Source organism: Dendropsophus ebraccatus, chromosome 5 (genome assembly GCF_027789765.1).
Source record: "Dendropsophus ebraccatus isolate aDenEbr1 chromosome 5, aDenEbr1.pat, whole genome shotgun sequence".
Classification (NCBI taxonomy): domain Eukaryota; kingdom Metazoa; phylum Chordata; class Amphibia; order Anura; family Hylidae; genus Dendropsophus; species Dendropsophus ebraccatus.
Window position 1 is genome coordinate 90,543,202 of NC_091458.1, and position 13,558 is coordinate 90,556,759.

The 13,558-nt window shown below is 41.3% G+C and overlaps 1 protein-coding gene across 7 annotated transcripts in view; it reads right to left on the minus strand.

Annotated features, from left to right (window-relative positions):
* Nucleotides 1–13,558, minus strand: part of DOCK9 (dedicator of cytokinesis 9) — a 177,392-nt gene that overhangs the window by 102,413 nt on the left and 61,421 nt on the right. For 4 of the 7 annotated variants that reach the window (XM_069970700.1, XM_069970705.1, XM_069970703.1 and 1 more), the window contains exon 1: nt 12,229–12,882. The exons of the other annotated variants lie outside the window; for them this stretch is intronic. In XM_069970700.1, the coding sequence (XP_069826801.1) occupies nt 12,229–12,366 (138 nt within the window). In that variant the 5' untranslated portion in view covers nt 12,367–12,882. Of the gene's footprint in view, nt 1–12,228; nt 12,883–13,558 lie in introns of those variants that run through there. 7 annotated transcript variants of the gene reach the window in all.

A 13,558-nucleotide genomic window follows, 5' to 3' on the forward strand; every position in this document is an offset into this window, starting at 1 on the left:
CAATATCCCATAATACCATGTTAGGAAGGGGAAGTAATATTCCTAAAGATATAAGTGAATGATGCTGCTGGAAAATACAATATAAATGTACCATCCCCTCTGATGGCCTTGGGTGTAGGTTGTATCTCCTTTTCGGCAAGACGGCCTTGGGTGTAGGTTGTATATCTTTTTCGGCAAGGTGGTCTTGGCAGTAGGTTGTATATCCTTTTGTCAATGTGGCCTTGGGTTGTATCTCCTTTTACTCATTTTCTCTTACTTGTTCATTATTATTGTCTTCCCAATTCCCCCCTCTTCCCATTCATCTTGTGAAGGCCTCGCCTTCCACTCTTCTGTTCCCTATTACCACTTGGGCACTGTTCCCATGTTTTGTACTCACAAATATAATAGCTTGTTGCCTGTTTATTCAGGGGTCTGACATAAAATTCCCTTACAAGGCTAGATTGTGGGTTTATAGCCAGAGAACTGCCTGTGGACTAGGCCTTGCTATACCATCCATTTATGTCTTTCCTTCTAATTCATTTACTGAAATTTAGGCTGGGATTGTGAAACCTAAAAATAAAGATTTACATACAACAAAACTATTTCATTGCAGTTAACGATTAACGACCGAACGAGAAATCGTTGATCGTTTTATAAGACCTGGACCTATTTTTATCGTTGCTCGTTCGCAAAACGTTCGCATTGAATAAGACATCGTTCGGTCGTTCGCAATAGATACGAATGCAATAGCGAAGAAAAACGATCGCAATTACAATCATAAGTAACGATTATCGTTCCATAATCAGCTCCTCAGCTGATTGTTGCCTTTATTATACAAAGCAATGTCTGGCTGAAGCAGCCTGATTCTGCAGATTATAAAGTGTTTCTCTTGTTCAAAAAAGGTTTAAAAACAAGCTGTGTATCCCCAAGGCTTACACAGCACTTTCTCTCTTTACAGGTACTCCTTAACACAGCAGCTTTGGTCATGTAATGGGGCCCTAAGCCATTGACTTTGGATAAATCCATACTCCACACTCTCGGCTTTCTGGAGAAAGATAGGCAGTGCTGAATGGAAACAAACTGGTGCATTGTTCAGCTGAGCGCTCCTGCCGGCTTATTTTAGTGATCATGGTGGATCTCAGCACTCAGACCTACTCTGATGTAAATGTATGATGTCACAAGCTTTTTCAATGGACCAGGTATAACAGTCAACAACTGGCTACGAGTCATAACAGCATATCAAATTTATAGAAACTGATAGAAGCTACTATGAAGTGGCCCCTACACCAGCTGGAATAACGCAAAAGGTTCGAAAGTTTTCACTCAGAGATGCAGTCCCATGCACTTGGTTGTGGAGTTCAGAAACGGAGATGCCCTTGCTTCTTGGTTAAGTGGTGACTGACTGATGGAAAGTCTGGTCTTTCCTTGTGCATCTACCACTTCTTCTATCTTGGCCCTTTGGATTGTCCACTACACACCCTTCAAATCTTCACCTCATGGGTGTTTATAACCAGGTAGAAAGTCAAGACCCTTCTACAAAGGCCTGTGTAAAAGGACCAGAGATCAGCCTGCACGTCAGCCGATTTGATCTTTTCTGCCGCCATAAGATTTCTCTTTATCTGCTGCACATTTCTCTGTGTAAACCGGAGATGTACAGCCAACAACAATGCATGTTAATGGCCGCATGGATTTACTGTGCCTTGTACAGGTACGGAGAGCAAGTCCTGATCTCACTGACTGGCGCACGATTGAAGCTGTAGACTGAATACCCCTTTGAGGGACAACCCTTAATTAGGACAATGGAGCACTGTAAATGGAGAAGATGGGGCATTTAACCAGGCTAGCTCTACCAATAAAAGGTAGGAGTAGTTCACACCAATCTATAACTTTCTGTAATATTTAGAAAGCATTGGCTGTAGGTACAAGGTAAGGTATTCTAAAACCTTAGTTGAATATATATCAATACTGTATATAAATTACAGTTTTTAAATCAAATGAATAGGATGAATGAAGATGTATGTGTAAATACACCATAATGGTCTCATGGATAACAGACTCTAGCATTCATCATATAATACTGTGGCAATAATTTTAAAAAATTTTATTTTTAAATTTTGTAGCTAATTTTCATTCAGCTTTTTGTCACATTACAAGGATCTGTCATCAAACAGTGGATGAGAGGATGTAACTAACAACGTAAAGGAAGGAGCACTATCCATCTGTGAGAGGGAAGTGGGTGATCATTTTCTGTAATACTATAGGAACATTAGTATTCAAACAAAAATACTATTTTTTTTTATATTTAACTCCTTGATAGGCAAGGCCCAGTAATGTCCATAGGTGCTCACATTCTGAAAGCCGGAGGATCTTACTTCACATCAACACCATTATTTAGACACCATTGTGGGGAAACAGGTTCTACACCATTCACTTCTACTGTATAAAATGGACATCAAGGGTACAACCAAGTATTTGCTGTTTACTCAATGAAATGTACTAATTGTTTTAAAGGGAATCTGTCAGCTGTAATTTATGTTCCAAACTGCTGACACCGTTACATAGCTTTTATGCCAAGGAGACACATGGTACCGCACATATATAAAGCTGTGCTGCCGGAATGTAGAAAAATGCTTTAATTCTCTTGTACAAAGAGTCAAAGAGTCTTTTCCAAGCCCCTGAACTGCTGAAAGCTGGAATATTGCCTCACTTCGCTCCATCCCTTTCTCTTCTTGACTGGCAGCAGGAAATTGAGTCCCAAGCAGGGACTTAATGGTATCTACAGTATTAATACGGTGAGCTATTTGGAAGAGTTAGCGTACGTTCACACTTACCGGATCCGCAGCAGATTTCATTTAAATAACTGAACACAGCATCAAATCAGCACCATCAAATCTGCTGCGGATCCTGTAGGTGTGAACACACCCTTAATGAGAAATTAGCCTTTCAAAATAGCATAGACCACCTCAACTGAATGAAACCAAGCAAAAATTGGCATAGATTATTCCAAATTTACTTTCCAGTCTACAAAAAAAATTGAAAAAGACCTGCAAAAAAGGCAGACACTGAACAATTTGTACTTCATCTAAAATCATTAAAGGAAGGGATGGTCCGAACCTGCCGAGGTTCGGGTTCGTATGAACCCGAACGCTCGGCAGCAGATTCCCGCTGTCTGCCCGCTCCATGGAGCAGGCGGATCCAGCGGGAGTAACGCCTTGAAAACTGGGATACAGCCTATGGCGTACGAACCCGAACCGAACTCGGTTCGGACCATCACTAATTAAAGGGGTATTCCCATCACCTTAACTTTTGTTCAGTGATGGGAAATGTCTTGCTGTCATGCTGACAGCAGTTACCTAGGATCCTGACCACCACTATCTGCTATGCGAGCAGTGGCCGGGGCAGTGATGGGAAGGGTGGTCAGGACCAGGCAAGTATGTTATCACTTATGTGTCCCTCTGAGATCCCATATGAGTCCCGGGCTTGGATTGTCTCTGGAGACATGTGTAATGCCAGAGGGAGACCCAGAAAAGCCAAGCTCATTAAAAGGGGAACTCCAGCTAAAATCTTTTTTTTTTGTAAATCAACTGGTGTCAGAAAGTTATATAGATTTGTAATTTACTTTTATAAAAAAAAACTCAAGTCTTACCATACGTATTAGCTGCTGTATATCATGCAGGAAATGTTGTTTTATTTTCAGTCTGACACAGTGCTCTCTGCTGACATCTCTGGCCAAGACAGGAACTCTGTCTCAGTTTTCTATGACTCCCTATAGAAAACCTCTCCTGCTCTGGACAGTTCCGGTCTCGGCCAGAGATGTCAGCAGAGAGCACTGTGTCAGACTGAAAATAAAACAACATTTCCTGCATGACATACAGCAGCTAATAAGTATGGGAAGACTTGAGATTTATTAATAGAAGTAGATTACAAATCTATATAACTTTCTGACACCAGTTGATTTGAAAGAAAAAGATTTTCGCTGGACAACCCCTTTAAGCTGCATCCCATTCCCCTGTGCTGAACCAGGAAGAGAGAGCGGGACTGACCTGAAAAACAAGAGATAGGATAACCTCTTCAATGACCAATTCATTTCTCTAGGAGAGCAATCCCAGAGGGTGGCATGGCCCATCCATCTAACCCGAGTACTGGAATGGTGCAGCTTACTAAGAACAAATGTGTATATATATCAAACTAGATTTCACAGACATGGACTTATCCCTCATTACATAGAATTCCAAATATAATACAACTTAAACTCTCAGATTTAAAAAATTCTTTCATGGAGCTAAAACTTAAAACATGGAGGAGAACCAGTCAAAATTACAAATTTATACCTTCAATATGCAAAACTATTCTCCTACCCAAGTTAATACCAAACAGAAGAAATATTCAAAAGAAATCCTTAATCAGACAAGGTGCCATAGTAGGAAAGGACAGGAAGCGATCCCCTTCCAAACTAAGGGCGCATTTACACAGAAAGATTATCAGATTTTTTAAGGCAAAGCCAGGAAGAGACTATAAACAAAGAACAGGTCATAAAGGAAAGACTTAGATTTTTCTTTTTTTTTCAAATTTATTCCGGGCTTTGGCTTCAAAATTCTGTCAGATAAATCACCATAAGACGCACCATAAGAGCCCATACTATTTGTAGGAATATCACAACATAAGATGCATCAAGAATTGCTGTGATGTATCAAATTAATATCTCTGATAATACACACAAGTCTAAACTTTCTGGGCTTAAAGAGGACTCCGTGCCGGGGTGACAGGCTCCAAACCCCCTGCTAGATCCCCTTATACTTACCTCATATGGCCGAGTCCCGCTCCGGGGACAGAGATATAATGGTCAGAAGCCGGTGCGTGCGCTCTGGAGATAGGTCTGGCGCCCATAGAGAATTAATGGAGCCGGACACATCTCTGCAGCGCGCGCACGGCTCCACTCATTCTCTATGGACGCCGGACCTATCTCCACAGCGTGTGCCGGCTTCTGACCAGGATATCTCCGTCCCGGGAGCGGGACTCCGCGACGGGAGGGTGACAGGTGTCCTTTAAGAACTGCCCATTTCTCATCTAAAAAGAAGTAGCCTTTTCTAGGTTTCAGAAGCACAGCTGAATATATGAAATGTACCATGTGTCTCCCTGACCTAACAGCTATTTAACAGTGTCAGCAGTTTGAACTGTGATATACAGGACAGATTTCCTTTAAATTTTATTTCCTGCACATTTTTGTGACTGTATTTATAAAAACATGGACTATCACAACCCAGTTAAATGACGTATAAATTCAAAAATGTATCCAAAACGTACAAAGAACTGGAACATGTCTGTCATAAACTGCTCATGCTTCCACACTGGCCAACAAGGTGGCCATAGGTGCCAACATGGCAGAACATCCTAACACTGTTCCCCCATCCAGCTTGTCAAACAAATATAAATATAATATTCCCATTTCAGCAGAATTCTGGAGCTTTGCTACATTTTATTATACTGCCCTTATATGTATTCTTATATATATTGTAAATCTCAAATTATAGCGCATATTCTTGAGCTATAGTAAAAAGATGTAACAATAAAGCTGTTATCAAGACTGTTCTACATCAGTGGTCAGCATTTTAATCGAGATTTCCCACCTTCTCTCTCAAGGAAATGCTCAGTGCAGGATAGCTTTGAAGACAGCTGCGGCTGTACATGACCTTCCTGAACAGCTGGTGACAGAACTTAAAAAAAAAAAAACGAAAAACACATGTATGTGTTCATATGGAGAGGTCTCTTCCACATTCAAAATAAGGAAGGCCACAGGACCTCTACCCTAAAAACCTAACCATTTCCTACAGGGGTAGGGAGTAAAATTACTGCAGGCTTCACTAGCATAATCATTGGCACCACTGGTATTCTAGATTAAGCCACCTCTTCACAATTCTATAAGGCGCAGAGCACTTTCAGATACGTTATGTTAGGCGCTAAGTGAGGAGTACACTGCAAAATCTACTAAGAAGTTTTCATTGATACAAGCAGTCAAAGTAGCAAAAAGCATACCCTTGGCTATAGAAAATAACCAACAGGTTATAGAAATCACACAAGTTTTTACCCCCAAGAGTTTGGGCTCTGCCATTAGCAGCTTTGACTCCGTCTGCTTTCCCAGTATTAGTAGGCAGGGAAGAAGATGACCACAGACTTTAAAGCCATACTATAAAAATATGCATTGGGATATCATGGCTAAAGGTTGGACAGGTTAGACAAGACAACCATACATTAACCATTGGAACAACCTTCTTGGTCAGCCTGTGCATGGAAATAAACAGTACCATTAATCCCTGATATTAAGCTTCCTACCCCACACCCGATCTCATACGTGTGCAGAAGGGCTAGTATACGTTATTAGGCTGCATTCACACTACGTATATTTCAGTCAGTATTGCAACCAAAACCAGGAGTGGATTAAAAACACAGAAAGGATGGCCGCCATATAACAGTAAATAACTCCCATTATTTCAATATAACAGCCATTCTAAAATAACAGCAAATATTTGCCATTAAATGGCAGCCATCCACTCAATTTCAACGTTGTGTGAACAGATCCTTTCTGTGTTTTTAATCCACTCCTGGTTTTGGTTGCAATACTGACTGAAATATACGTAGTGTGAACGCAGCCTTACAGTGAGGACATACAGCCCTTTCGCTCTTTATTTTTACAGATAACAAAAACATAGGTGTCTACAAATGCCACTGCTGCCCATTAAATAAATAAATAAATAAATATGGTTTTATTAGACCTCCTACGACTCCTATCCTTTTTTGATAAGGTTCTTGGACATGCCGTGCAGTGCCTAATCCTCCAAGAAAAACTCCACACATCGGCCCTTTGACTGTTCCCATCTTTCTCTGATTCCTCTACCTAATTGCTCGAGTACTTGGAAGGGCAGCAGACGACTAATAAAAGTCATTGGTGGCTCATAGCACGACTGCCCAAGGTGAGCACCACCAGTATTCCACTTTCTTATTTCTATGCAAGCTGCATTTTTACACAATGTGCGCTGCACACTGTTTCTTTTCTTTCTAGTATTGCTGCCCATTACTATGATATCATTAGATCCTTAATGGAATAATAAAAGTTGATTTCATCCTACCCATACACTTTTAAGGATAATGATGGTGTATGTCACATATATCATATTTACAATACACACATATAGATACAAATATACATTTTGCAAAAGCTGGATGGCAGTTTTATATTTTATACAAGAATTAGGTAATAAATAGAGATGAGCGAACCGGGTTCGGGTTCGAGTCCATCCGAACCCAAACGATCGGCATTTGATTAGTGGTGGCTGCTGAAGTTGGATAAAGCTCTAAGGTTGTCTGGAAAACATGGATACAGCCAATGACTATATCCATGTTTTCCACATAGCCTTAGGGCTTTATCCAACTTCAGCAGCCACTGCTAATCAAATGCCAAAAGTTCAGGTTCGGATGGACTCGAGCATGCTCCAGGTTCGCTCAGCTCTAGTAATAAATGATTGTGGAGACTGTCCCACAGGAAGATTTTTTAATCCCACTCCATAGATCCAGTGTAGAGATCATCTAAAAACACTTGCTGAAAGACACTGAGGTATAAATAAAAAGTTGCCAGTTACAAAAGCCATCATGTTCATCATCGCACACACTTTTTCTGACATATTGGCAAATGAAGTAATGTAAACAACATCCATGGAAAAGATGTCTCTTGCCATTACAAACACTGAAAAGACGGAACAATCAAAAGGAAACACATAGATCCTGTTTCCATAAAACAGTAAGGCTTACACATCCCTCAAAATGCCATGCCTTTCCACGAATTACAATGCTTTAATGAAAAGCACAGACCCAGAAGAGTAAGAATACAGAACACAACTGGATCCTGGCAAAGCAGTAAAAGCAAACCAGTCAAGCGGTTATGGGTAAATAAGTATTATGACCTATTATGTCATTGCTATTGCTTCACAAAGGGTCAGGAACCCCAAGGCCCTGGTTGTTGGCGAGTGTGCGGCTAGGAAGGTGGCTGTTCTCATATGCTCACCTCTTCTGCTCATTGTGATTCTGCAACACAATTACTTCCTTGTAAAAGATCATGAAAAGGGAGGAGAAAGCTGTGGCGAGGTGTTCCACTGTACGGCACAAACACAGAGTCAAATTTTCTTTGACCCTTCATTACAGTATGAGACCTGAGATTGTGCATAGTCCACTCCATGGACAAATTACCAAATGGTACCATGCTCACTAGGGGCCTGCCAACTACAACACAATTCAGCACCCTCAGAAAGGGCCCAGGTGCTGACAGGCTCCCTTTAATTTCTATAATTCTTAAAGGGGTTATTCAGCATTAAAAAAAAAAACATAGCCAATTTTTTCCACAGACAGCACAACTCTTGTCTCCAGTTTGGGTGGGGTTCTGCAACTCCGTTCCATTGAAGTGAATGGAGCTTAATTGCAAATCACACCTGAACTGGAGACAAGAGTGGCTGTGTCTCTGGAAGAAAGTGGCCATGTTTTTCTAATGCTGGATAACCCATATGGCCAGTTGCACACATACCACATTGAAGCAAATTTTACCCTGCGAGTTTCACAATGGAATCTGCTGTGATGCTATGTCCTGTCATTTCCTATGGCTCTACATTCCGTGAGAATGTAGCCCCTGCCCAATTAATGCACCACTGCTGTGCTTATACGTTACCAACCCTCCCCTCCGGCCTGCTACTCTGGCTCGCCGATGTCATCTTAGCCAATCGGTGTGCTGTCCTGCCGCAGCCACTGATTAGCTGAGCTGGATCCAGGATCCTGAGAGGCAGGCCGGAGGGCGGGCAGGTAATGTAACAACCCGGCAGCAGGGCATCAATTGGGCAGGCCTTTAACAGAATCCATATTAAAGCAGAGATGAATTGCTCTTTTTGTCATCTTTCAAGTGGATTCGCTGTACTCGGGTATGTATATGGGAAGTCGCTCTTACCATTTCATATCCAAACCACAATATTATACACTAGAATTTTAATTTTTACAAATTAAAACCCATCACAAAGACATATGGCACACAGACTTCCGACTATAAGCTATTTCAAGACACTCAAAGGAAATGATATTCACTCCATTTTCAGAACCTTAAAAAGGTTGGTATTTCTGCTCATCTCTGCAGGCACTTTATAGATAATTCTGCTCCTCAGAGCGAAACACTTAATCCTTGCACTTTTTAGTAAGGTCACTTGATAACAGCAGCTTCATGTCCCAGCAGTAAAACAGACACCCTAACAGTTCTCCCCTTAATCCGGTTATGTAATATTTTGTCTCAAGTAGCAGCTGGCGTGTGCCCTAAACAGAGGGGTACTGACAAAGCACTGGGTGAAATAAAGATTAGATTTCATTGTTTATATTGGAGTAGGCTAGAAAAATAGGGCATGCCAACAACAACTGGAAAGCCAGTCACTATGCTACAATGTAGATCACAGGGTCTATTTCTATTATCTGCCACATGGGGCAAGAAGGGATACAATGGAGTTGCCTACTCCACTACATTTTCCCCAAACTTTAAATGATGTACTTTGTGTGACCTACGAGGGCCTGAGGAAGCAAAGAACTGTTCTTAGATCACATATATTCCTCTGTTGACCTAAGACGCCAAGGGGAAACCTCTTTGTATAAGCACTACATGATAAAGAGAATAAAGACCTACTCCAGGCAGCCAAATAACACACGGTTAATATAGGGCTGCATAGTGATAGGATGTAGAATGTGCTATAATACAACATAAATAAATAAAAGTACATATAAGTCATACGATTTCTCAGAACAAGCTGGATTCCTCCTGCTCCCCCCACTGAGGCTACAATTCCCCTCACCACAAGTTCAAGGCCAGAACCTAACATGTTCCTGAGTGTATGAGGTATAGCAGAGGCTGTGTCACTACTTCACTAGAAGAGATAGCTGATCTCTCAGGATATCCCCCTCCTCACTCCGAAAAATATTGGACCGGTGACATGAAACTGTTTTCACACAGATGTGGAATAGATTTGCACAATGTGCATAGAAGGTGAAATCCAGGGCGTGGGGATACATTCATTGGACATATCACATCTTTCCACATGGTTCCTGAATGCCGGGGGAAAGCGTTCCAAGCTCACTTTATTCTTTGTTTATGGCATTTTGCTTTCTCTATTTAGAAAATAGTGACATATGAGAGCCGCTCCTTATTCACTCAAGCAGCTTTTCATAGTCCAGGTAAGGCTCTGTTCACACAAGGCCTTCTGATAGATAAGTTTACATATAAAGAGGTCTCCCAGTGAATCAGAATATAATTTTTTACTGTATGTCTTGTCAAGGAATAGGAGTTAATCTATTAAATAATCCTATATAAGGTGAACAATGGACAAATGTAACTGTACAGGTAAGAGCTTTCTCACTGTATATGACAAACACAATGCAAACAAGGCCCAAGACCGCATGTAGTGACTGCAATGTGCCCAAAAGGCAAACACACACATGTGGTCTTCCTGCAAATCAGCACATTTTAACGTTCTACAATTTTTATATGTAAAATGCTGTTTACCTGCAAAATCAGATGACAATTGACAATTTAAAAACTGCATTTATCTGCAATAAAAGCCCACATCAGTACAGTGTGTTCTGGAGAGTGAAAGCTGCAGTGTAAAGTATGGGGGGAGATGGAGAAGCAGCCTGAGCCTCTCATAAAGGAGCTGGATGTCAGATGGCAATGAAACTGGGCTGCACTGATCATAATATTCACCTGATGTATTAGGCCTAGTCACTACACAAGAAAGAGGTGTATCCCAAATTATCACTTGTGTAAAGTGCTCTAACAGCTTTGGAAGTTCCCATAAAACAAGGTTACAACAGATCACAAATGCCTGTGACAATGACAGTACATAATAGTCATGAGTCATAGCTACAGGTGACATGGACTACAAATCACAGCAAGAACTAATGTGACAACTAGACTTGCTTAAAGTGAACTCATCTTAGCTATATCAAATATATCTTACTATCTGAAATTCCCTGTAGATTTATGGCATCACTTCCCTAAGAAGAAGAAGATAACAAGACTGTGTGACTAGCTGAGCTATACAGTATCCATCTCCATGCCAGCCACCTACTCTACAGACTTCGAGGAAATAGCCACATTGCTGACACATGAAGAGGCAAAACCAGATTCTCTGCAGAAAATCTACACCTTCATTGCTTTTTTACTGCTGCTCAAAGTCTTATCCATACACCTAACGTATTTCAGATAATCCAGCAAGTGAGACTATAAGGACCATACCAAGGTTATAACCCCGACCCCCCCAAAAAAACATATCTGGCCACATTAATGTACTAACTCCCATATTACAGAGTTCATTCTCACATTACTAGACAGTCCAACTTCTGCTCCACCCCATCCCCCATCTTCAACAAGTGTTGTCATTTTACAACATGCCAAATGCACTAAAACATGCCAGTAATATAAGCCTGGACTTGGGGGGGGGGGGGGGAGTGACTGGTATCTGAAGTACAGTCTACTACAGTAGGATAGACTAATACTGTACTGATATAAATATATATATATATATATATATATATATATATATATATATATATATATAGTCACTGAAATTAGTATGTAATGTGTTAATTTAAGGATTTAGAGATCTTAATATTGTACTACCCCACTAACACTAGACATACAATAGGACCCCTTAGTTTCACCACAGTGATGAGAGGTCATGACATTGTGGACCCTCTTGTGGCCCTTTAATACGTCGCAGCCCGGCCAGCCTAAGCGAATTGATAACTTCTTGCAGTCAAATCTAGCAAGCAGAGGGCAATCCCAGATCTTACCGACACAAATCACTTGTCACGGCTATTAAAGGGATATCCTGACCCTCACACCTTATAAATAATGCACATACCTATTACCAGCTAAGTAAAGAATGTGATCTACAACATTACACGCTGTCGTCACAAGAACATTAGTGATCAATAACATTATACAGATACAAGGCTTAAACCATACACCAGAAGTACATGTAAACTAAACCATAGACAACTACAGAAGCATCATCCAGGTCCAATTCTTATAAAACAAACATATAATTCCTTTAAGAAGCAGGGAACGCCCCACCTATCCCTACCATCTGTAATCATTGTCAGTAGCTGTCAGCGCTGTCAGATACAGCATCATAGGTCTTTTGAGTCCTGTCCATCCCAGCTATAGTCTGCCCTTACCAGCTCTGGTGTGTGCCTTTCTGCCTCCAATTCAGCCTCCAGAGCAGCGGCAGCTGCAGCAGCATCCTTATACTGTTGAGGGGACTCGATCACCAGTTCTTTCTTAACACTTTTGGCTGTGCCTGTCCTATTTTGCATCTTCAGTAAGCCAGGGTTCCAGTCTCCAAAAAAAACACTTCACAGTACTTCTATATGAGCGAACATGTCAGAAAAGGAGAAGGAGTGGGAAGTGCCTCTCCCAGCTTTGGAAGTCTCAGAGCAGGAAAAAAAACAGGCAAAAATTGGAGAGTTCTTTTCTAGTGAGAAATCCAGTGCAGTTGTGAGCCGGCCTCTGAAAGGGGCTGGAATAGTGTCCGGGCTGGAAAAGGAGGATCTGCTTTCCTGACACAAGGAAAACCAGGCACAAGTGCTGCACTGAGCATGGTGCACGCTCCCAGGCTAGCGGAGCAGATGTCTCCACATCTAGTAGCATGGAGGACAAGTTCTTACCGGGTGCAGCCTTTGTTTCATCCAGAAGTCCTCAGGTTTTCTTCTTTTTTTGAGACCCTAAAGTAAAAGCCACTTTAAAACGGAGCTATATATATATGAGCTGTCATTGTTATCTTACGCAGAGAGTTAGGTCTGCACTGAACAGCTTTCTTTGTGAAAAGTGAGCGGTGCACACCCATGTAATCTGTTACTAAGCATAAGGGAGGGGACTGTCTAACTTCTTCTATTAACTGGCTTACCTCCCAGCACCTGAGCTAGGAATAATGCAGCTCTATGTACTGTACGATAACCCGCCAACAGTATATTCACCTCCTATTCATCCAAGAGAATGCCAGACAATAGTCTCACGTGATCATGACGCAAGAAATTCACTTTCAGAATAAACGTAAAGGTGAAGAGAGGTATTATTACTGGCACACCATACTTAGACACCCTCTTGTTGCTAGTATCAGACCTAGAACTGCTTCTCACAAATTTTAGTTATCAGAAACGGTTAATAAATGACTAAATGAGACAGCGAGGCAGAATATTTGACCCAAACACCATCCTTCTCAATGCATTTAGGCAAAAAGGCTGGGCTAAATAGATCTTTAATACTGCTCCAATATGCTGATGCTGGGCCTTGTTTCTATAAAGAGATGGCTTGTGATGCTGCTGCAAATTACCATCAGGACATTTCTTTAATGAAAACTGATTACTGAAGTGGATTGTATACATACCCATCTACACACACATTGTGCATTGTCCGGGCACCTGGAGGTGAGATGTTGTGGGTCTATTGCAGACAAGAATCAGAAGGTCTCCCTGCTAGCTCATAGCAAACACATACACAATTGTTTAG